At 47.4% G+C, this 25,315-nt stretch overlaps 1 protein-coding gene across 3 annotated transcripts in view; it reads left to right on the top strand.

Moving 5' to 3' along the window:
- Positions 1-25,315, top strand: part of ARHGEF38 (Rho guanine nucleotide exchange factor 38) — a 352,819-nt gene that overhangs the window by 115,207 nt on the left and 212,297 nt on the right. For all 3 annotated transcript variants that reach the window (XR_013607166.1, XR_013607167.1, XM_078676618.1), the window contains exon 3: positions 1,588-1,711. Coding sequence is in view for 1 of the 3 variants with exons in the window: in XM_078676618.1 (XP_078532744.1) it covers positions 1,588-1,711 (124 nt within the window). In the remaining 2 variants the exon portion in view is untranslated. The remainder of the gene's footprint in view (positions 1-1,587; positions 1,712-25,315) is intronic.

The raw sequence follows: 25,315 nt of genomic DNA, 5'->3' as shown, positions 1-25,315 counted from the left end.
GGCAGGTTTCATTTGTGTGAGGTAGCGCAAGTGGTCGGTGGTCAAACCCAGTGTGGTGGACTGGTCTGCAGACATTGCTGAGATCATGGGCAAGGCAGACAGGGGACAAGGGTCCTGCACAAGCTGTGATGATATGCGTGAGATGTCACAAACAGGGTAGGTAGAACTGATGTATGTTTTGGGTTTTCTTCTGCTTTTCCTTCAGCGGCGTAGCTAGGCGGAGGCGGTCCACCCCAGGTGGCACTATTTTGGGGACGGGGGCTGTCTAGCCCTGGACCGTGTCATGTATGTGCATGTAAGCTGCATGATCGAGGTAACTTCAGCGGCGATACTACGTGTTTCTCCGACCTCTTTCAGGTGCTCACCGTCCTTTTTCCCCAACACCTCCCAGGGGGGCGGCAATCTGAAGGATAGCCCCGGGCGCCACAAGCTCTAGCTACGCCTCTGCCCCCACCTGGCGCACCGGAAGGACGCCACAGTGGCGGCCTGGCTAGAGGACTCCTACAGGAGCCCACAATGACTACAGCAGCACTAAAGGGCCACCTTGCTGGCTTGGCCCCCGGCGGGGGCCGCGAACAGCCGCATTGATCCAGTTCTCCTGGGCCTACATTGGACACATCTATTTAAGGCTCCTCTCCCTTTCAGCACCAAGGAACCCTATGTCTATACAAGTGGTTTAAAATGGTACATTGACAGTTAAGGAGACACTTATCCTTATATTTGGTTCTAGAGCAACCTCAATTCAGCATTGTTCATGTCTACCTTGACCAAAAGGTGGCAAGATAAAAGAAATGCATTGGTGGGCCAAATTAACAAGTTAACAAGAACCATCAGAGTTACAAACAGAAAAAACAAGCGAAGCAGCGCTGCGTTCGTTGGAGAGACCTAAAAACGCAGGCACAGAGAAAAGGTTAGTATTTTCAGAACACAACATTGGGTGCTAAATGATTACTGGTCTTTAAAAAAAAAAGATATTGAAGTTCGTCTGCACTTGCATTCCGAAAGTGGAAACCCAACAGATCCTCATAACCTGGTTCCCTCTGTTGCCACCGTACTCTACTGGGTCGGCCCTCTCCAGGGGCACGTCCTCGCCTGCATAAGTAAGCAAGCGTGAGTTTGTTAAGGTCAAAGAAGTTAATTCCTTCCCTGTTCCATCAACTTGACTTCCCTGGTCCACAAGACACCCTTCACATGCAGACTGCAGTTGAAATCGCCTAGAGTTGGCAAATTAAAATGTTCGGAGAATCTGAGTAATAATAATATTTGGTATACTTTATCTAGCGCATTTTATAATTTGGCTAGTTTATAAGCGCAGAAAACAGGCACTCCTTTTATCAAACGATGAAAGGCTGAGTGGACCTGGATTTAAACCAAGAACTTCAGGTAACACACTGCAATGGATGCATTAGTCCACGGAGTTACCTTACTGGTGGAGGGACGTGGCCATGACAAAAAGGTGCATTTTTCTGTCCAAGGATCTTACCCGAGTTTTGGGTCCAGCAAAAGTGTAGTAAATGTTCGACAGGAAGGGGCAAGAGCCTGCTAACGCTGTTTATTTTAATTAACTTCATATTTTTGTTTCCTCAGGCCGAGGGACTTGACGTGGATGTTCTGTTCAGCAACATTGAGTCCGTGCAGCAAATCTCGGCTAAGTTACTTTCGCTGCTTGAAGAGGCCACTGCAGACGTGGAGCCAGAAATGCAAGTCATTGGTAAGAAACAATAGCGTTCCTGAGTTTGTTTCTAAAATGCCATATGAAATATTAGCAGTTAAGCCATACGTGCCATCTAAAAAACATCTATAAAGAGCTTGTGGCCTGAGATTGTCATTCAGAAGAATTAAATATATATATATATTATTGTTTTAAATGCTCAGCTCAAAACCTGGCTCAAACAATGGTTTGTTTGTAGGCCCACCTTAATGTTCTTCTTTACTTTCTTGATCAGAGAAGTAAAGGGGGCAGTGGTGAGGCGAAGACAGTGAGGGAATGTGTAGAAACAGGCCCTGCAAGGTGTGTTTGGTCTGTCCTCCTGCTGCAACCGTAGTGTCTACCTCTTTAGGGTTGTCATGGCTGAGGAGGACACTGCCTTGCCCATTGGGGTCTCCTTGCTTGAGAGAACATTAGGGCCTGGTGTATCAAAGGGTTTCCCCCCATTCGGTTAATATGGGGAAAAGCGTTGATAGAGAAGGGGCCACAGTGTCTCCACCTGCACCACAGCAATCCGCTACCCAATGTCGATCTTCAAGGACTCTGTGAGACCAATAAGGATGGCTTCCTCGCCTGCCCCAGTCTGTGCCGCTGTGGATAAACTGGGATCTAAAACAAGCCTGGGCATCAGGGGCGTAACACTGGCCCCTGCAGCGCAGGGCCCAACCGTGCACTGTCCCCCAAACCTCTCAGAGGGCCCCCATACTTCTTAAACTAAAACCTATGAACATCTATGATATCTGAGAGACTTTGGGGCCCATCTTCACATTCTGCAGGAGGGCGCCATGATTTGACGTTATTGGAATGCGTGCAATACTAGACTGCTTGGTGGCAGAAGTACTTCAGCCGAGATGTTATTAGAAGATATTCTTTTTTTGAGCAATGGAAGCCATGATCCAAGTATTCATAAGGGTTTTTCCTGGTGACTTTATTTCTTGATGGGACCTTCAGCTGTCGTCTATGAGTTTTATGGGATTCGCCCCTTAGTAACGAAGCTCAGAGTATCAGAAAAATACTTTATGGCTGCTTACTTACCAGTACCAAACATCTTGACCACGTGCTCACGGTTTTATTTTGAGGCTTTTTTCCTGTTTACTCTTTACAATTTGATACCTCTTTCCTAATCTCTGCCGGCTTTTACCATGAAGCATCCATGTAATGTGAAAGGGAGCCAATGTCTACAACATAAACGATTTCCTACCGTGCAGTGAGCACTTTCCTTCAGCTGCAGCCCTTAGTTTGTGTTGCATAGGGACTGCGTGCCCAGTCTAAAGCAGTGGCTGTCCATCCTAGTGCAAAGGAGCTGTCTTTGGTAGCCTGGTATCGGCGACTCCTGCTCCAAGTCTCTGGTATGTTGGCTTCTTCAGGAGATTTGAGTTGGCATGGTCTCTGCCGTCATATCCAACAGCGGTGCCAATAACTTCTGCAAAAGGTTCAAGATACTGTCTCCTGAGGCTCCATGGTTGGTGTCTTCATGCACTGGTGCGGCAGATTTTTCTCCTATGGCGTGGCAGTTTTCCTGTTTCCTTGCATCTATTAAGATATGAATTCTCTGTCTATGACCTAATGTTATTGTGCAGAGGTAAAAACTTCTGGATCGGGTCCCTTCTCTCTCCTGAGCTGTTGTAAAACAGCTTCCAGACATCATTGCATACTCTTCTAGGTCCTCCTCCTCCTCACCTATATCTTGTGAATACCTACATTTGCGATGTCAAAATAAGCACTCCTTGATCCAGAAGGTAAAGGAGGGAGATGCACAGATCATACTGGTTTAATCAGAGATGCCTCGTCCCCATATTGTGGTGGTTGGAAATGGTCCTTTCCCCAAACTTTTTGCCTTCCTCCTCTCCTTTTTGCTGAATTCGTTTTTTGTTGGTCTTGGGACTCTGGGCACATTACCATTGCTAACCAGTGCTATAGTGCATGCGTGTTCTACTTAAAACATGGTAACATTGGCTTATCCAAAATTGGTGTATTTAATTTACTTATACGTCCCTGGTAATGTGCACTACATGTGCCCAGGGCCTGTAAATTAAATACTACTACTACTACTAGTAAGCCTACTGCACGGATTGTGCCACCCACTTAAGTAGCCCTTGACACGTATCTCAAGTCTGTCATTGCAGATCCTGCACATGCATTTTTAAACTGCCATGTCGACCAGGCAAGTTAACTTCCTTTTTAATACATATAAGCCCTGGATAGCCCAATGGCAGGGTGCAGTGTAATTATAAAGTATGACAGGTACTTTTAAGTTTTGCATGTCCTAGAACAGAAAATCATATATTTGTTTTTCACTACTACAAGGCATATCTCTTCCTTAGGATAACACTGGGATTACCTTATTATATTTTATAAGTGTCATTTCCAATTGGGAAAAGATTGGACCCCCAATTTTGGTGTCTCTGGAATCACATTCAAAATCAAAACCTATAGTGAAGTTGGACTTTAAGCTTTAATTCTGAACACTGACACTTTTAGAAAGTTGGCATTTTCGTACTTTTGCCATTTAGTGCCTGGTGCCGGTCTCTGCATACACATCTGGAGTGCGTGACAGTTGGGCCCTGTGCATGCCCTCTAGACAGCCACACAGAAAGGGAGCTTATGTGTGCCTGATGGGCCATCAACATCCTGACGGGCCATCCTGGGCAGGATGGGAGGGATACGCTGAGCACAGCCTCACACTTACACCTTTTTGGGCTATGTCTTGTCTTCACACGAAGGACTGCCTAACCCCCTGTAGTGAGTAAGGAGCAAGGACAGGAAAGGGATGACCTCTGTGCACTTCAAAGCCCCTCTTTGAAGTCTCCCCACTTCAGAGACACAACTAGGTATAAGTACTGGATCTCTCACCCCACCAACTGTGTACACTTCTGGACCTGTGGATACTCTGCTAGGAGGACTGCTGTGCTACTGAAGGACTGCCAGTCTGCTGGACTGCTGCTCTGGAAGGATTGCTTTTCTGCTGTGCTGACCTGCCTACTGCCTCCCATCCTCCTTGCTTGGGAGAGAAGGACTGTGTAGGAAAGTGTCTCCTCTTGACATGGTTACCCCCACCTGTTGCCCTAGTACTAATGCGGTTCTACTGAAAGTGCACTGGGTCCCTGCTAACCAGGCCCCAATGCCAGTGCTCTTTCCTATAAAAAGAAGGTAAATGTCTAATTGTACCACAGTTGGCAAGGCCTTTAGCACGTTTGTATGTCTCTAGTATGTAGTAAAGAGGGCCCTAACGGGCTTCAGCATCTATTATGCCACTCTAAGGAGCCCACACAGATTGCATGTATTCTGCCATTGCAGGCTATGTGAAATGGTGCAAACCATTTTGAGAAACATGACATGGCACACTCCCTATGTGCCATGCCCAGGCATACTGCTACACTATATGGAAGTCACCCCTACAGCAGACCTTAGAGCCCTAAGACAGTGTGCATTTTATTATATGTAAGGACATATCTGCATGAGCAGATATACCCCTGTGATGTCTGGTTCTATTGCCAAGATATTGCAATTGTTGAGGAAGCCATCTTAAGCATATGTACTGGGCACTGGTCATTAAAAGTTACCCTGTTACATAATGGCTTCACTGAAACTAATGGTGTTTAGTATTAAACATCTTGTCTTAATAAATCTGTACTGTTGCCAGTACTAGATTTATTGCGACATGCACCCAGAGGGCACATTAGAGCTGGTACATGAAAAGCTACTAGTCCTCTATTGTGCTGGCTACTGTTATCACCCAGCCTACACCACAGATTAGTGTTTGACCCCCCCCTGTAGGTGAGGGCCCGCTCCCTCTGAGTTCAGGAACAATGCCTGCTCCGGCAGACTGTGATCAAACCTCCTTCAGCAGGATGGATAGTGATTTAGCATGTCGAGGCCAGAGGCTTCAAAGCTTCTACCTCTTTTGATATGTGGCCCCGGCTTCCCACAGACCTGGTAGATGCCACCTTCTTCCTTGAGTACCATTTGGCACCAGTACAGGTGGGAAAATTAGCTGGTCCAAAGGCGTTTTTACTCTCAGGCTAGTCACAAGGTGGGCTACCTGAAGTAAACAATGAAAAGGGTTCCACCATTTTGTTTGTAGTTTAACTAGGAACTCTGGGTCAGTTTTATGCAAACTCTCCACGGGAAGTGGTCATATAGGAGGTGTAGGTACCCCAGGGATTGGCAGCCCTTTGGCTACTACCTTACACTCCCCTTAACACCATAAATTCAGTATTTAGGTGTCACCGTGACATCAGAAACTCAGATTAGACTACTGAGAACCAAAGAAGGATGAAGAAGGACCAACAGAGCGAGAACAGAGGCCCTGTACCACTTAGCAATCACAGAGATAGGACTTGTCCAAAAGCTGCACATTCTTCTCAACCCTCGGAGAACTGTCCAGCATCTCATCTCAACAATCCGCAAAGATCTCCCTTGGGTTGGAGAAGCCACTCCCCTGCATCTGCAGGCATCAACTGAATCAGGCTGGTTCACCCTTTTTGTGCCCCCCCAGTCCACTGAGGGAGCAACTCACCAGGAGGAGGGTACCAAGAGTCCAGAAGGTGAGCCCCATTGCTTCACCATGTCTCGAGATGCCTTCCTTCAGCCTCCCTGCACCAATACCAGGGGTACCAGGAGTCCTTGCAACTGCCAAGGCTTGTTGTGTGTCCAATCCGTGCACCACTGATGCCAACACCAACCTACCGATGAGGAATAATGGGATTTCCAAGACCAGCAACGAGTGGCCCTGCAGTCTCGTTTTCCTCCCCTCTCCAGATCGTCAACACAAAGTGAGAGCTTCTAACAGCAGCAATCCGCTGAACAAAACACCTCTGCACCTGAGCCTTTCCAGCCCGGCTCCAAGTAAACCAGCGGTGTCCCTGTGCTGCGGAGACCCTAAAGGACTGAGCCCCCCATTGGTTTCTGTCATGCTTATCCCCAAGACCCCGCGTACAGCTTTTCTTTTCATAGGTACTTCACCATAGACTTTAATGGGTGGCATTCAATGCTATTATCGCGATCAGCACTTTTGGCCAGGACACACCAGGGCAGGTAAATCCGAATTGCTTGTGGTTTTTTGGACTTTGGCCCGTAAGCACCATAAGTCCAAAAGAGTAACCTTGAGAGTCGTTTGCAAGTGTACCCATGCAGTGAATGTTTCTCCCGTAGCATAACATAACCGCGTTCAAGGCTCATGCCTCAAATCTGACAGCTGTAATTTTGTACTGTTTTACCTTTAAAAATCCATAACGTCTACAGTACTTGCCTGATTCTGATTATCTTGGTGTCTAAAATTATATAAAAATCTGTTCTTTTTTTAATTGGTCTCGAGTTTCTTCTTGAGTTTGTTTAATTTATTGACTGTGTGTACAACAAGTGCTTAACACTACCCTCTCATAAGACTAAACTGCTCGCCCATAGTACCACAAATGGAGCATTTGGGATTATTAACTTAAGCACTGTAAACCAATGAGGGTCATCTGGACTTTCTGCATAGTGCACCTCATTTTGGTACACTACATAGAAAGTCAGCTTCCTACAGACTGAACCTACACCACTTGAAGCCAGAGTGACTCCAAGGGTTTGTGTTCTTGCTACAAAAATTAAAGAGCTCCATTTCCCTGCTTTTGTACAAAATGAGGCTAAGTGCCTCTTACAGTTCTTAATGTGAGATATTTACCATTCTATTTCTTATTTAGTCGGTCTAAAGTAGGTTACCAAAAAGGAATTTATTCTGTATTTCAAAACAACATTAATAACAATTAAAACAGGAAAAACCCGGCCATTCATTGCACATAACACATCATTACAAACATATCAATTTTCATATAATAAAAATAAATCAATTACAATAAAATACAAAATTGTTAAAAAAGTTCTGTCGACGCGGCGTTTCGGTGTTCAGATGATGATTGTCACCTTCTACAGGACTATACTTTCAAATTAAAACATCTTATTAGACTGGGTGTAGAAACTCCTTCAATTGGGTTCTTGAATATTCGCTTGGGTTCTTCGTTCATATAAATTAGAAGAAAGAATGGATAATTGAATTCTCATGCCTTTACCAATGGGCTTCAGAGTCTCATATTATCCAATGTGTCAGTTTCAATCTTATTGAGTCAATACCTTTCCACTTAAGATAAGACTTGGGCGCAGGACGGGTCTGTAAACAATCCTTTCCTTCTGGTCTTTTTGACCTCAAATTCTTCTTTAAAAGATGGCCACGGTATTTAATCACTCTCCCTCTTATAAATTGTCTCTCCTGGTCTGGGAGCCTTCAATTGGTAGAGAAATCCCTGGTGTGGACCGTCTTGCAGCGTGTTCCTTTTCAATCTGATCATCTGAACACCGAAACGCCGCGTCGACAGAACTTTTTTAACAATTTTGTATTTTATTGTAATTGATTTATTTTTATTATATGAAAATTGATATGTTTGTAATGATGTGTTATGTGCAATGAATTCATGCTTTTTAGCAAATAAAATAGATAACGAATAGACTCTAAATGTCCGGGTTTTTCCTGTTTTAATTGTTATTAATGTTGTTTTGAAATACAGAATAAATTCCTTTTTAGTAACCTACTTTAGACCGACTAAATAAGAAATAGAATGGTAAATATCTCACATTAAGAACTGTAAGAGGCACGTAGCCTCATTTTTTTAAAAACAGGGAAAGGGAGCTCTTTAATTTTTGTAGATTATACACCCCCTCCCTTTTCCAGTTGAAAAAGGGTACCTCCTTCTTGTTTTTAATCTTCGTCTTCTTGCCTCCAGTTCTGAAGTCTCAGGGATATCAAAAACTTCCAACAACCCTGTTACAGCACCTGGACTTTGGCAATCTCAAAGATCAACGCAGACGCTTAGCCTCCTTTACTATTCTCATTCCTTCCTCGAAGTTGATGCAATCGAGGTACTGTTTTCAGCTGGGCTAGGGTGGTCCCTGTATCCGACCCGCGCACCGTCACGGTCGGCCCGAACTTTTGGATTTGATCGGTCTAGCTTGACCAGATAACCCTGGTTGGCATTTTATGCAGATAAGCACTACATTTCAATATATTCCTTAAAAATGAAAAACTCCGGTTCTACGTATTGGATTTTTGTCATTTTGGTCTAGTTTCATTTATGAAATTAAGCTCTATTTTTCTAACCAGGTGTGGTATCTTTCTGTGTAGTGTCTTCATAGTTTTACTGTTTAAAGTGTTGCACAAATACTTTACATTGCCTCTTAAGTTAAGCAAGATTGCTCTGTGCCATGTTACCAGAGGGTGAGCCCAGGTAAATTTAGGGTGTGCATCTGACTTACCCCGATTAGGGTTGTGGTTCCTGCTTGGACAGGGGCATACCTCTGCCAACCAGAAACCCAGTTTCTAACCGTAGTGAACGCTCCCAAACAGCCGAAGTTGGATTATAAGGCGGGTTCTCATTCCCAAGACAAGTATCGCCAAAATAGGCACAAATGGCATACATAGTAGAAGACGTACATTCAGGTATTGTCTACAAAATTATAGGTTTTACGAGCAGCTATGCAGTAGGAATTTACACCAATCCAATACTTGAAGGTCTGTTACCATACTCAGAGCATCATTCCTCCTCTTCAAAAAATGAATGTATATTGTGCTGCTACAAACACTTGATGAAAGATCTTGGTGACAAGACCGCTTATCCGCTTTGTTGCAATATTTGGTTAGTGAGAGCAGACCTGTTTTTATGCTTAAAACTATGCACCAAATGCACTATGTACATGTAGAGGCATTTTAGCTCTCGATGCAGTTTTCACTCCTAAAGTAGTGTCTGTGCACTAATAAGTTCCAAACTCTCTTTTAGCTAAAATTAACAGGTTGTTCAGTGGATAAAAGTCTATGGCCGTCCTCTGATTAAAGGATGGAAGTCTTGAAATAAACGGACTATAGAAAGCTAAACAGAGAAAACATATGGTGGTGCAAAACGGTGGAATAAAACATACGAATAAACATATGTTTTACCTTTTTAATTAAAAACACGTTGGAAATTATTAGAGCTTTTTCACTACAAATACAGTCCGACCCCTACATTTCCCAGCAGATATAGTCAGGCGTGTCCAGCACAGGTAACGGCGGTGGGGCGGTAGGGTGGGGCAGTCGTGGGGGGGAGTGGACTGATGACGGGATAGGAAAAGTAAAATGAAAAATTAATACAACCACTTACCTTGCGCTCGCCGCACCACCGATGCGGCGAGGGCAAGGTAAGTGGTTTTATTTCTTTTTTATTTTCCTTTCCCTATCCCATCCTCTGTCCACTTCACCCCCTCAACCTCCACTACCCCGCTCCCGCCCCACCGCTGTTAGCTGTGCCGGGCGCACCTGTCTATCTGATATACATTACATAAGCCCAGATGGAAAAAAAAATATCCAGTGACAGAAGAAGCGACAGTAGATTCTAGAATATATAATATAGCATTATAGCCCTCCATAGCAGGCTATACCGGCTATTAAAGGACTGCTCCCGCATTAAAGGCCCGAGCCGAAGGCGAGGGACTTTAACACGGGACTGGGACTTTAATACCCGGTATAACCCTGCTACGAAGGGCTATAAGGCTTTTAGAACATTCTGCCACTAGAGGGCAGAATGTTCTAACAAATAAAACAAAGGCATCTCGAAGCTCGAGGAGAGAGGCCTTTGTAAAACATTGGAATTTTGCTCTGCGGGCCTTTACCGCCCCATAGAAGCATGGAGCACTCCATTGTCTACAATGGAGCTCCCAACATTCCAATGTTCTAATATCGATTATTTTCGTCCACTGCCAGTAATTATTAGCTTAGTACTTATGACCGGAAATAGGAGCATCAAATGTAATGCTTCTCTAAAATGCCACGGTGCTAGTAATGAATATCTGGTGCTTCTAACATATTATAGGGTGCTGCTCGATATGATCACTGCTCCAGTACTGGTTGGTCAGCCAGTGACCTTTCAGTGGCAGCCCATCAGTGTGGAAGTCGTGCCACCCCCCTTATTATTGTTTTTAGTCTATGATAAGTGTGTCAGGCTGATCAGAGCGTTTTACATGCACTAATCCCAAAGCACCTGGAAGGGTGAGCTAAAGTTTGCAGGGCTGTAGACCTCATATCCCTGAGGACACCGATCTGATATCCTGGGTAAGACCTTTGAGGATCCTCGTCCTGATGACGAGGGGGAGCATTACTGATAGTCAATCCTGGGCTGAAATTGGACCACCCAGAAGTGTTCAGAGCCGACTGCCATCAGCGAGGCTACACACCACTCTTTTCCCAACTCGTCAGAGATAGGGGTGGGATCAGCAGGACTCACTGATCTCACCCCATCCTGTGACGAGGTAGGAAGGGTCCTTCTTTCATTTGGCTAACACTTAACAAGGTTAAGGCAGGTAAATCAGAATTGCTGGTGGTTCTTTGGACTTTGGCCCCTAAGCACCATCAGTCCAGGAGAGTAACCCTGAGGGTCGTTTGTAAGTGTACCCATGCAGTGAATGTTTCTCCTGTAGCATAGCATTACCGCATTCAAGGCTCATGCCTCAAATCTGACAGCTGGGATCTTCCTTTTTCTGCTCCCTGGCCGATGACTACAGCTGCATCCCGGACTGTTGTTGTTCTCCGTCCCACCATCCTCTGGTCCACAAGTAAGGGCTCCATTGAACGTTTGGGTGTGTGTGTGTATACATATGAAAGTATACACATTTGCATGCATGTGCTTTGCTTGGGACTAAGTGTTTGCGGGTATGTGCATGTGTGTGTGCTTGAGTATAGGTGACAGTAAGTATGTGCGCATGTGTGTTGCAACACCACCTCACCCCCTCCCTCCCACAGTGTTAAAATTACCAGCAGCCCCTAGGCTTTGTGCTGTTAACCTATCCCAGTGTGCAGCTTACATATGTGAGGGTGTTGCCTATTGTTGAGTTCTGTTGCTTCAGTACTTCAAGGTTGTTTCCATGTGCCAGGGGCCCTGCTCCGATATGCAAAAATGACACTTCAGCACCATTGCTAATTTCGTGTCAGGGCTGCCATGCTCAAATACCCTATGCTGCTGCTACGTCATAGAGCTTCTCCCATGTGCCAGGGCTACAGCATGTGGGGGGGATATGATCTTGTCAGAGCCGGTCGCTCCACCCGCCGCGTGGCTCCTCCTGAGTGAGCCGGTTCCCCCTGCTGCTGACGCCTGTTCGCCGCTGCCCCCTGGGCTTAGGTGCCCCTTGGTTGTGTTTCTCTGCTTTTGTGCCATTTTTGTATTTACTGTTTGAGCGTTGTGCCCCTGTATTTGCCCGATTTTTTGTGCCTCTCTGACGCCTGTTTCCCGCTGTTTTTCCCGCTCCCTGACGCTGTTCCCCCGCGGCCCACCCCCCCTTCTTTGTTCTGTACCCTCGACCCCTCCTATTCGCCACCCCGCTCCCGCCTCCCAGCTGCTCCGCCCTCCCACTGGCTACTTAGGCGGAGGACACGCGACGAGGAGCTGTGACCTGACCTGACCTTGTCAGAGCCGGTCGCTCCACCCGCCGCGTGGCTCCTCCTGAGTGCGCCGGTTCCCCCTGCTGCTGACGCCTGTTTGCCGCTGCCCCTGGGCTTAGGTGCCCCTTGGTTGTGTTTCTCTGCTTTTGTGCCATTTTTGTGTTTACTGTTTGACCGTTGTGCCCCTGTATTTGCCCAATTGTTTTGTGCCGCCTGTTTCCCGCTGTTTTTCCCCGCTCCCTGCCGCTGCTCCCCCGCAGCCCAGCCCCCCTTTTTTGTTCTGTACCCTCAACCCCTCCTATACGCCACCCCGCTCCCGCCTCCCAGCTGCTCCTCCCTCTCACTCTCCATTTAGGGCAGAGTCCGCACGTACGCGCAGCGTTCACGCGCAGCAGTCGCGCCGATTGTGCACCAAAGGCGCGCCAAAGGCAAGCCCGTCTGCGCCCGTCCGCGCCTGGCCCCCATGGAGGCCAGCCCGCGCGACGAACTTACGACGCCGCCACCCTCAACGCACTCAACGCCGGCCGGAACCCCGCCTGCTACCGCGCCAACCCGAAACGCACCCACGGACCCTTTGCCTGCCAAGCCTGCAAGTTCACCTGCCACCGGACCTGCACCGCACCCAAAAGGCCAGGCACCAGCAACAATCACCTCAAGTGCATCCTGCTCAACACCTTCCCCGTCCACAGACACGCCGTTGAACTCTGGAACCTGCTCAACACAACATCACCAGACATCGCCTTCCTCACGGAAACCTGGATGAACGCCTTCTCAGCGCCCGACATCGCCATAGCCATCCCGGACGGATACAAGATCACCCGGAGGGACCGCACCAACCAAACCGGAGGAGGCATCACCATCGTCCACAGGAACACCATCCGCATCACGACCAACTCCGACGACACCTTCACCGCCGCCGAGAACCTCCACTTCCAGATACACACCGACCCCAAGACCACCCTCAGAGGCACTCTCATCTACAGACCCCCGGGACCACACACACAATTCATCGAAGACATCGCAGACTTCATCAGCCCGCACGCCCTCCCCTCCGCTGACTACATCCTCCTAGGGCACCTCAACTTCCACCTAGAGAACAACAAGGACGGCAACACCACCGCCCTGCTGGATAACCTCGCCAACCTCTGACTCAAGCAACTGGTAAACACCCCCACCCACTACGCCGGCCACACGCTTGACCCCGTCTTCTCCTCCAGCAAGCACACCTCCTTCAGCCACTCCACCGGACTTCATTGGACGGATCACAGCTGCGTCCACTTCAGCTTCAAAAGAACCACAACCCACCACCACCCGCAACAGGTTCCTCGCAGGAGCTGGAGCAAGATCACCGCCGACCAGCTCACCATCTCCCTCAGCCAGAACCCTTCCGCCAGCGCAACGGACCCCAACAAAGCAGCCCGCACCTTCACACAGTGGCTCACCAACTGGGCCGACGACCTCGCACCACTGAAGAACCCTCCCAGCAGACCCGGCAGCAAGAAAGCCTCCTGGTTCACCGACTAACTCAAAACATCCAAGAAAAACTGCAGCACCCTCGAAAAAGCCTGCCGCCACGACCAGACCACAGAAAACATGACTGCCCTCAAGAACACCACCAGCAAACACCACCAGCAGATCCGCACCACCAAAAGGACAACATTCAAAGAACGACTGGACAACAACACCCACAACAGCAAGGAACTCTTCCGCATCGTCAGAGTTCTCCAACCCCAACGCCGGAAACAACGACATCACACCCTCGCAGGACCTCTGCGACTCACTCACCACCTTCTTCCACCGCAAGATCGCCGACATACTCAACAGCTTCGGCGCACAGACCACGCACCCAACCACCGAACCAAAGCCCCCCACCACCACCCTCTGCAACTGGACCCCGGTCAGCACCGAAGACACCACCCGCACGATGAACACCATCCACTCCGGATCACCAACCGACCCCTGCCCCCACCACGTCTTCAACAAGGCAGACTCCGTCATCGCACCCCAACTCCGGGACATCATCAACATCTCCTTCAACACCGCCACCTTCCCGAAGAGCTGGAAGCACGCCGAGCTCAGCGCCCTCCTGAAGAAACCAACAGCGGACCCCACCAACCTCAAGAACTTCCGCCCAATCTCGCTCCTCCCTTTTCCTGCCAAAGTCATCAAGAAGACCGTTAACAAACAGCTCGCCGCCTTCCTCGAGACAAACTGATCCCTCGACCCTTCGCAGTTTGGCTTCCGAGCCAACCACAGCACGAGACCGCCCTAATCGCAGCCACCGACGACATCCGATCCCTGATCGACAATGGGGAAACAGCGGCCCTCATCCTCCTGGACCTCTCTGCAGCATTCAACACTGTCTGCCACCGCACCCTAGCACAGCGTCTCAGCAACATCGGAATCCAAGAGAAGGCACTGGAGTGGATCATCTCGTTCCTCGCCGGAAGAACCCAGAGAGTCCGCCTCCCCCCGTTCAGATCCGAGGCCACCGAAGTCATGTGCGGCGTACCACAAGGATCCTCACTCAGCCCCACCCTCTTCAACGTCTACATGAGCCCCCTCGCAGCCATCGCACGCCAACACAACCTTAACATCATCTCCTACGCCGACGACACCCAGCTGATCCTCTCCCTCACCAACGACCCCGCCACCGCCAGAGCCATCCTACACGAAGGAATGAAAGACATCGCCGAGTGGATGAAGAACAGCCGCCTGAAACTGAACTCAGACAAGACGGAAGTCCTCATCCTGGGATCATCGCCCTCCGCCTGGGATGACTCCTGGTGGCCCCCTGCCCTGGGCACCACCCCCAAGCCAACGGACCACGCACGAAACCTGGGCTTCATCCTGGACTCCTCCCTCTCGATGACCAGACAAGTCAACGCCGTATCGTCATCGTGCTTCAACACCCTGCGCATGCTCCGTAAGATGTTCCGATGGATCCCCACCGAAACCAGGAAGACAGTCACCCAGGCACTCGTCACCAGCCGACTGGACTACGGGAAGACCCTCTACGCGGGAACCACTGCCAAACTACAGAAAAGACTCCTGCGCATACAGAACGCCTCCGCACGACTCATCCTGGACATCCCTCGCCGCAGCCACATCTCTACCCACCTAGGAGACCTGCACTGGCTCCCCGTCAACAAGAGGATCACGTTCAGACTCCTCACCCACGCACACAAGGCTCTCGACGAGACAGGCCCGAAGTACCTCAACAGCCGCCTCACTTTCTACACACCTACCCGCCAGCTACGATCGGCCAGCCTCGCCGCTGTACCACGCATTCGCAGAGCCACCACTGGAGGAAGATCCTTCTCCTACCTGGCGGCCAAGACATGGAACTCCCTCCCCATCCACCTACGGCTGACCCAGGACCACCTCTCCTTCAGGAAACAACTCAAGACCTGGCTTTTTGAGCAGTAACGAACCCCTCCCCCCAGCGCCTTGAGATCCTACTGGGTGAGTAGCGCGCTATACAAATTGTTGATTGATTGATTGATTGATTGTCCTAATGCTTTCTTCCCCTTTCCTGTGTGTGGATTGTGTATGGAGTGTGTCGATAAGGCCTGCTGAAATTCCCACAGCAGTATGGGCTCACACACTGCTTGCATAATATAACACGCAGAATTATAGCTGGTTACATGTGAGTAACTGGAATGGTTTTCACTGAGATGTTCAAACAGAAAGGAAGCGGACAACGAGAGAGAAGCTCGGGTTGTGTTATATGTCACTCACGACCCAACGTAAAAAAATCCCTTTTATTTACAGGTGCGCATCTACACTTTTGTTGTGTGTATGAGTTCCAGACCCACCTTCTATTGTGAAGTGAACAGGCTTTTCGAATTGTGGTATTACAAAAGTATATAAAGCACCTTTATTTCTTGCTGCTGTGACACAATTGCCGAAAATAACGCATTTAATAGTGGATGGGCACGGGACCCATATATCATTTTGCAGTCCCCGTTTGTCAAAACTGAGGTGTCCGGATCTTTCGGTCGCAAATTCCTCACAATATGCGTGACGCAGATTCTAGGAATACATTAAACGTGCCTCTTAGTGAAGCGTGCATTTTGTGAGATAACCGCTGCTGCTCTGCAGCCGTCGCCAGGTGGCCCCAAGAGGCTTTTCTTGTTGACGTGCCTGCCGCGGAGCAGAGGACAGATTATTGAAGTCTTGACGCGTTGTGAACTTCCTTCCTTCGGGATTCGGGTGCGACAGGTTTCATTTGTATGCACACCGTGAGTAGAGTTTGAGGTCTGGTGTCACGAGCTTTATCGTGCATCACGTATAGCGCAGTTGACAACCGTAGCCACGCAGGGAGCGCAGAGTTGCATTCCCATAGAAACCGAATATCTTCCAGGTTGACCCAGTGGCGCGAATTTGGAAGTATTAATCTCGTGCAGGGGGGAGTTGTGTGCCGTGAGGTACATCTATTACACAGCTCAGCGTGTTCCTAGCTCGCGTGGCTGTAATCATCTCACGTGGGGCTTCGATGCTTATTTTTGGGGGCGAAGTGACAGCTGCTACTCAAAGTGATGAACCATATTTTGGAAAGTAAGAGGTGACTTGTATGAGGCCCAGGCTTCTCTCTCTCTCTCTCTGTGATGGAGAATGAAGGAGATGAGGGAATTTGGTATGACCTGAAGTGGCTCTGATGTCAGATGTTACCTACCTCAATATCTTTGGGATCATTAACTCTTGTTGGTTTTTTTTACATTTCGGAAACTGTGCAAAATAGAGCCTTTGTGGAAAAAATAATAGAATAAGGAAGGAATTAAAGAAAAGGGCAAGGCTGAGAGGACAATGATGCCCCCAACATTAATACCCTTGAAAACAAGGAATATTTTGATACATTTAGCATGGGATTCGGCTGGGGGTGGCATTGAAGGACAGAATAGCCCTCTATGCCGAAGACATCCTCCTCTTTATGGCCTGTCTGGCTGAGACAGCCCCCCCCTCTCGTCTCAATCCTTACCATATATGGAGAGGTATCAAGCCTGAGTGTCCATTGGTCCAAATCGCTCTTGATCCCTCCCCCTCTTCCCCCCCCCCTCCAATAGGTCCAACGAAACCTGGCACCCCGCCTTGTGGATTCGCCCCCTCAGCTTCCGGTATTTGGGAATCCATATAACCTAGGAGCCGGACGTCGCCTGAAACCTTAACCTCTGACCCCTCACCTGCTCAATTCAGGCTGATCTCGATAAGTGGGCTAAACTGCACCTTAATATACTGGGCAGGATGGCCTCTACCATTCAATCAATCAATCAATCACTGGGATTTGGGAAGTGCTCGGCTGCTTCACAGAAGCGTCCCGGCGCTCACAGCAGACACCGAGTACAGGACAGGGCATTCAAATTTAGTTTTAATCAAAGAGCCAAGTTTACAATGATGGTTTAAAACGGTCCTCTATAAAATGATGGTCCTCCCAAGGCTTCTATACGTTCTACCGAATTTTCGACAAAAGTATTTATTATGAGCAAATGTCCAGTAAAAAAATTGGATTCCACCAGAATGTAGTTGTAGAGAGTTCTTTTTATTTCCAATGTCCATTTCCAAATTCAACAATATTTCAGCTAGTCCATCATCATTATATTTGATGAACCTTGAAATGTTGGGTGGCCGTTTTCTCTTTACCCTTTGACCATTGTGGAAACTAATATTGTGTTGACTTGTTAACGACCCTGCACAGAGTTTGGCACGGCCACTTTTATTATCTACACAATTTCCCTTCCCCCCCCCTCCTTTCCAGCCACTGGATTGCCACCTTAGCTTGCATGGCACGGAAATTCCTTTTGGCTGCCAAACCCCAGTGGTTCTCCTATGACAGATGTGTCCGATCCACCAACGACAGGCGTCTGGCCATAGTTGACATCCATCTGTATCACTGGCAGGGCTCATCCTGGTAGTGACTGACTGGCTGAACGGGGGCTGGGAAAACTCAGGGTTCAGAATGGAGTTGTCGATGATCGGCCTCATTGGTATGCTATACGCCCCCTGGTCCCCTGTTCGCTTCCAGGGATCATTATATCTGACCTCATGGCCTGGAGGCGATGCTCTGCTGAACTGGGTGGGACCGGCAGTTGATGCTGTAGACCCTCCCACCATGGGCGAGCAGATAGCTGGGCCTGGTGACATGTGTGGAGGGCTTTCGAGAATGGGACAGAACTGGCATCCCCCAGTTGGGCAACGTTTGGGAAGTGGACCATATGAAAAGCTTCCATACCCTCCTGATGGACTTTTACCTCCATAGCTCACAATTTTTGTCAGTAACTTCAGCTAGGGCATGCACGTTCTGGTCACCGGAAGACATTAGTGAACCCCCCCTTAATTCAGTCCCCTGGAAGCTTGTATACTTATGGGTCCAATGGTCAGGGGTGGCATCTCCCAGATTTACAAAGCCCTGGTCGACCACTCCCCATGTTCACTAGTGCCTTTGAGGGAGATATGGGAGGGGTGGTTGTGCCAGTTGGATGAGTTGGAGTGGAGGGAAGCATGTATGAAACTGTGCTCCATGGCCATTGCAACATGACTCCACCTGGTCCAATTAAATTAGGTATACTGTACCTAATACACCCCCAAGCTCCTATGGAAAGCTTGCATATTATCAGATCTCGCATGCACGAGATGCCTGGAAGAGGTGGGTGACTTCTACCACATTGTTTGGAAGTGTCTCATCATTCTCCAATATTGGGCATCTATATTCATGACCCAGACTGTGGTGTTCAGGGTGACCCTGAGGCCGCCCCCAAAGTTGCACTATTAGGCCTTGTGGGATACCTGGGAGGGTCAAGGGGGGGACTGAACTTTGGTGGTCCTCGGTATGGTATTAGCCAAGAGAGACATAGTTAACCACTGAAAGTAACAAGAAGCTCCACCACTTAGGGAATGGACGTTGGCCGTAGATAGCTGTCCGAAAATGGAGGAACCTATCTACATTGCCCTAGACTACCCCAAGAATCACTAGAAAATAAAGGGAAAATGATGGACGCATTTCAGACTAAACATTACAACCACATGCAACTAAAGGGCTGGGATAGGCTGGGTGAGTACAGCAGCAGCTACTGGGACCCCTTGCATGGGGCAACCTGTTGGATAATGTCTTGTGCCTTTTAAAAACGGATAAAGTGTTATTATTTAAAAATAAAAAAGTTGCATGGATACAAATTTTCTTTACAACGGGCTAAAATATAAGGTGCCCAACAAGTGCGTATATGTGTGTCAAAAACAGCATGGTCTTAACGTTTTTCTTTGGAGCTGCCAGAACTCCTTTCAGATGGTCACGGGGCAAGCAGGAGCTACTGGTGGTCACGGGGCAAGCAGGAGCTACTGGGACCAACTGTTGAGGGGGTGGGGGGTGGTTAGGCCAATTACTCCTGATGACTCATGGTTTGTCTACTATGGATCCGGAGCAACTGGCCCAAATACACCTTCAGCACCCAACTCTTAGTGGTAGAGTGGGTCAAGCAGTCCAAAGCTTTTCAAGGTGGAGGTAGACACAGCGGGGTGAATACAGGCTCACAACTTAAAAAAAGTTCAGTAATAGCAGCACTAAATGATTTTCCAGTCAAATACTTGCTTTTATAAAAAAAGGAGTATTTATATACAAACACAAAGTAAAATATGACATTCACAAACAATACTCTTGGTCCACTGAGGTCAGGGTTCTAGTGTTTTATATAGGCAGGTCCCTGAGTCCCACTTACCCTTTAATAGCGGAAGTGGTTATTCCCCATTCACTATAAGTGACATTCAGGTTAAGCCCCACTAGTAGTCAAAGTCTCTGAAGTCCCACTCTTTATTGAAGTTAAAAGTGTTCCAACACTGAAGACCAGTTTCCTAGGGGCCATGTGGCCCATAAATCAGTCTCATCGTCACCATAAGAATCCGAGCGACCGGAGTCTCTGAGTGCGATTCCTTTATGGGTGCTCAAGCTGCAGCGGATACCCCCGGTATGTCTTTCACAGGCAGGTCGGGTGGGGCTGCGGTCGGATGTCCTCGAGCTTCTCTCACAACATCTTTCAGCAGCAGCCAGGCGGTTATCAATGTTCCTCTGATGCTGGTAAGTTTATTGGGATATTCCCCATGGGTAAGGTGGGGGTGCAACACTTCTGGCGTGGGTCCTCCATCATGGTTTGGGCTTGCTCAGATCACCAAGGTGGCCTCCTTCCTCCGATGATTGTCTTGACCAGACCATGTCCCTTGCCTTGTCCCTCTGGCCCCCACGCCACCAGCATACAAGGTCACAGTTCCTCCTTTCTGCAGGGGCTACAGCCCGTTCAGCGCAACAGAAATTTTTATGGAGAGGCCACCTGGAAAACTGTGCCACTGACTTGGTACATGTACATAGGTAACCGCCCAATCAGTGCAGCAACGGTCACAGCGGCCCTTCTCTGGAATACAGGGCTCGTCTACCTTTCCCTGCACACAGGCAATGACACAATCATTGCAGGAGCTTTCTCCCCGTCTGGGGATCCAATCGCCAGGATCCTTCACTGGACCTCACTGCCTCCAGCACTCTCCTCTTCCTCACAGGGCACACTGGTCTTGGTAAGCAGGCAGGCGCTGGTGTTCCAGGCTCCAAGGGCAGGGGGTCTTGGATTCCCTAGATGATGTCTCCTCACTTATCTGGGAGGCTAGCAGGCCTTGGCACCCAGTCCTGGCCTCAGGCAGAAGTCTTGCAGAGCTTCTCCTCCATGCACAACCTGATTGCCTGCTTGACATTTGACAATTTAGGGGTCTCTAGCTTCCTTTCTTATAGGCCATTTCCAGACAACAAACATGATTTAGAGTCTGAGTCTTAAAAGTTTATGTTGGGGGACTGCTTCCTTTTGAAGTGCTCTCTTGTCTACACAGCCCTTCTTCCAGAAAGCAGTCTGTCACAGCAAGAGCGACATCAAATTGGATAGCCTCACAACACCGGACATCGTGTCAGCCCTAGTTTCAGCCTTCGTGATATGTGTCCCACAATGTTATTCTAGGGCCTCAGCCCTCCTCTTTATGAATCTCTTATCAGCTGCATTGCCTCTCTGAGATGTGCTTAGGCCCCTACCTATTTACCTTTCTTGGAATCAAAGAGCACCCTTTGAAGTGTTCTAAAGAACGTAGTTCTTCCTTCCTCCAGTGTGTCCTAACCAGTTTATAGGAATGCAGAAATCCAAAAATCTCTCTGGGGGAATTCCTCTACTTCCTCTTCTCGCGTCCAACCAGTCAGCCATGGGTCTCCCAAAATGGAATTCAGAGTCTTGCATGTATGGTGCCATTTACAGGCACACATACACCCATTACAGGCATATGACATACATGCACTGCACAGCACTACATCCTTCAGGTGCTGTACCATTCATAGACACACACACCCAGCGCATGACTATAATATACACACTCTGCACATCCCTGTACTGTCCCATTCACAGGCACAGATACACCCAGGACATGTGTACCACACATGCACTGTGCAACACTCCACACCGCTCATGCTATTTAACTCCTGGTAAAGGCAGTAGCCTTTCACCACTGCCAAGGTAGCATTTTGGGTGCCTCTCCCAACCCAAAAGGCCGCCATGCGTGAGATAGACCTATGTCATGCGGCACACACAGGATCCCTGTTCGCCCATGACAGCAAAAATCTGCATTAGGGAGCCAGACATCATTACTGTTGGGGCACTCGGGCCAGAGATGCAGTCCATCATGGTGCAAGGGACTTTTCCGTCCGAACAGAAGCCTTCAACTAGCGATGCCAAATACTGGGTTTGTCAAATAACAAGGCTGCCTATTCTTGATTTCTTAGCAGACGGATGTCCATTAACACTGTGGCATGAACGCCATTAAATTAAGGAGAAAAAAATTAATTTAATAAAGAGAAAGCTTATTAAAAGGAAAACTTGCATTTACAAAAAAATTATGTTATTTAAGAAAAAATAATGAACCAAAACAATGTGATTTTATACGGATGAAAGAGACTGTGATCTCCAAGTGCACTGGATATACTAATATCATAATTAAATAAGTGAATTTTTGAAAAACTAATAAGTACTTGATTTAACAGAAAGACAACTGATTTAGATATGAAAATTAATAACATCTTTTACAGGAATCTAAAGTGTGAACCCAGTTAATTTAAGAAATGTGTTCCTTACACAAGGAACATAGCTACCGAGTGGCCCTTGGGTCACAGTTACTTTTGCCGATCCTTATATCAACCTTTCCCTAGATGTGGTGTTAGAAATGTGATAACTGGGGTACGAAGTTCTAAATAATTTAAAAAAAACTCTATAAACTTATCAGAATAGTAGAATTCAAAACAGTTATTTTGATAATCCTGTTTCCACTAATGCATATTTTCTTCCCTCACACTATACTTACTTTAAATCTCACTCTTTTTCATCCCTTTCTTCTCCCTTTGACACAGTTTTCCTATCCTTGTCATTCTCGTTGGTTCTCCTTTTTCTTGTCCGGGGCCAAAGTCGGATGATGTAAAGTAAGCCTCGGCCTCTAAAACTGAGCGCTGGTGCCCATCACCTGCACACATTTGGCTGGTTTATAGGTGTGGAATCCAGGCCAATTCCTTCTAAAACACATATGATGTAATGGAGTATGAAAATCTGTGACGCTACCTCGGACCTCTTCCGCCGTGTAGAGCTTGCTGGCCCAATACTTTTCCTCCCAGTTCTTCATTCCCTGGTCGGGTCAGGGAGGAGAATTTATAAAGTTGGCAGTGTACAGGTGCATCTTTTATTGAAATACTAGAAATGAGTGTCAAAGGGCACACATTGGGCTACACACTGGAAATTTGCTCTGGCTGTTTCAAAGGAGTAAGGCCTGAAGGGATATGTTGGCAGCACCCTATGCTTGCACCTGGACTGGTCTGCAGGCAGAGGGGGTACGTAATTCTTAGCAATATTTGTGCAAGGCGATCGTTGAAGAGTTGCCAACTTTAAATGTGTACTTATGAGCTTTGCAGGGGCTTCCTGACCATGAGAGCGCATAAAATGAGTTTTAAGAGGGAACGCAGGGGAAATAGAGTGAGCTACTTTAGGTGGTAAGAGAAAACTCTGAAATCTCTGTTCATATCCATAAGTTAACTTTGTGTGTGCCTATGGACTTTATAGACCAGACTGTAACTAGAAAGTAACGGAGAAATGTGCAAGGAAGTGGTGAACAGGGATAGTGGTATGTCGAGGACTAAATATAATTTACAAATGTATCCCAATGGTTGTAGATTTTCTATGACTAACTTCATTGAAGAAGTTGACTGTCCTTGGTCTGGGAAATTGAATTGTCCTGGAGAAGAAGTTGAGCTGCACATCTTCTACCTGCACCAATGAAAAGCTTACCTTGTGTGCACAACCTGGGTCCCAATATTGGGATACATCCACCTCTCCTGTAGGAGATGGCCTGTGTACTGGCCTTCTGTGTGAGACCTCAAATCTCTGCCAATCAAGAAAGAGAGGGATGAACCCTGAAAGATGGTAGAGTGAGACATTTACCCAGTTACAACTCTACCTGTCCTACTAGGTCCACATTAATTAACTATATTGTGATGATGTGGGAGGGACATTGCGGGAATGGTGTCACCTGTTAGGCTATACGAAATATGTGTCAAGGTAAATTGTCAAGTACGCAGTGGAACATGTAATGTGCTCAGTAATCACAAATGGAGATGATTAATGTTTAGTGCTGTATGTAAATCTATGCAAACGAAATACCAATAAAAAAGTTTTAAAAAAACTATATCGTGATGTATTATAGCGAACTGCACACTTTCCTTAAGAGAGAGTAAGACTTGGTTTTCCTTTTTAAATTGTCAATTCTGCTACAAAACTTTTTCGTATATGTAACCTGATATACATAGTTGTTTCCTACAAATTGAAATCTAAGAATAACATAATTTTACGGTTTACAGATGAGTCCCACAATTGCTCTGACTCCAGAAGTATGGTGCATCGTTGTTTGTATTGCAGTTTCTGAACAACAGGAAAGGAATGTAGCCCTAGATGGATTACCCGGGTCACTTAAAACGCATGAGTATTCTCATTTTCCTTGTCTCCCACCCCTCAACCCGGTGTGAGGTGGTTTAGCATACTGTCCATGGGGAGGCTCCACAGTTGCCCCACAGCAGCCTCCATGTAATAATACTGTGAGAAATTTGATGCTTTGGCATTCATCAAGTCACCAGACTGAAACTGTCACCAAAATTCAAAATTATGTATTGAGTGCTTCTTGTATTTGAGGTGAGATTCCTCCTGTTAGTCAATGAAGTTTCAATATTTGGTCGATGGCGACCCAAGTTTACTACTTTTTTTTCTTTAACGTTAATTTTGAAGACTACATTCACATAAGAATGCTTCTGTGTAACTGAACAAGAGTATGGTGAAGTTGGCCGGGCCCAGAGCTGCAAGTTGATCTTTATTTATTGTTTTCAATTTTCTATAAATTGTAAAAATTAATGGTTCCTTTTTTCATGTGCTTATCTATTTTCTGTCCATGTTTAGGTTTCACCTGCACGTTTAGGTTTCGCCTGCACAAAGACCTATTGTATTTAATATATCTTAAAAGGGACTTAGATTCTATGTCAGGACCGGAGTCTTCAGATTATGCTTTTTACCTTCTTCGCTGATTTATTAACAAACTCACAGCAGCCAAAAAGCACATAACAACAGCCCTACCTTAACAAAGGATAAGGGCAAACAAAGAAAAATGTCCATAAACTACAACTCCCATGAGCAACATAAGGCAGTCCATAATGTAGTCCTTTCTCAGTATCCACTGCAGCTAGGTAGGACGTCCCCTTCATGACCACTCCCTCTTTCTTCGCTGCTTCGCAGCCAGTTAAGTGGTTTTTCTCCCTTTCTCCTCAATTTGTTACTAGATTGAGGATTATTCGGGTTTCTTGCCTTTATTAGTGAATGTTTTCAACTAGAGGGTTGTTTGGTGCTCCGGTTTTTCTTTTCAGAGCCCATTGTAGTCGCGGGAGCATTTCGCGCCCCTACGCGACTTTGCCCGTTTTCGGCCACCTCTGGCCACTAGGGGGAGCAAGTGCGTCTCGTTCTCCTCGGCGCTGTTTCTCGTCAGGGAGCCGCGCTGAGGAGAACGTTTTTCTGCCAGTGCTCGCCGGTCGCCTCACCCAGACGCTCATCTGAGCCAGTACTTTGCCCCACATTTGA

This window comes from Lissotriton helveticus, chromosome 2_1, assembly GCF_964261635.1.
Source record: "Lissotriton helveticus chromosome 2_1, aLisHel1.1, whole genome shotgun sequence".
Lineage (NCBI taxonomy): Eukaryota > Metazoa > Chordata > Amphibia > Caudata > Salamandridae > Lissotriton > Lissotriton helveticus.
This window is presented reverse-complemented; position numbering and strand designations above follow the sequence as displayed.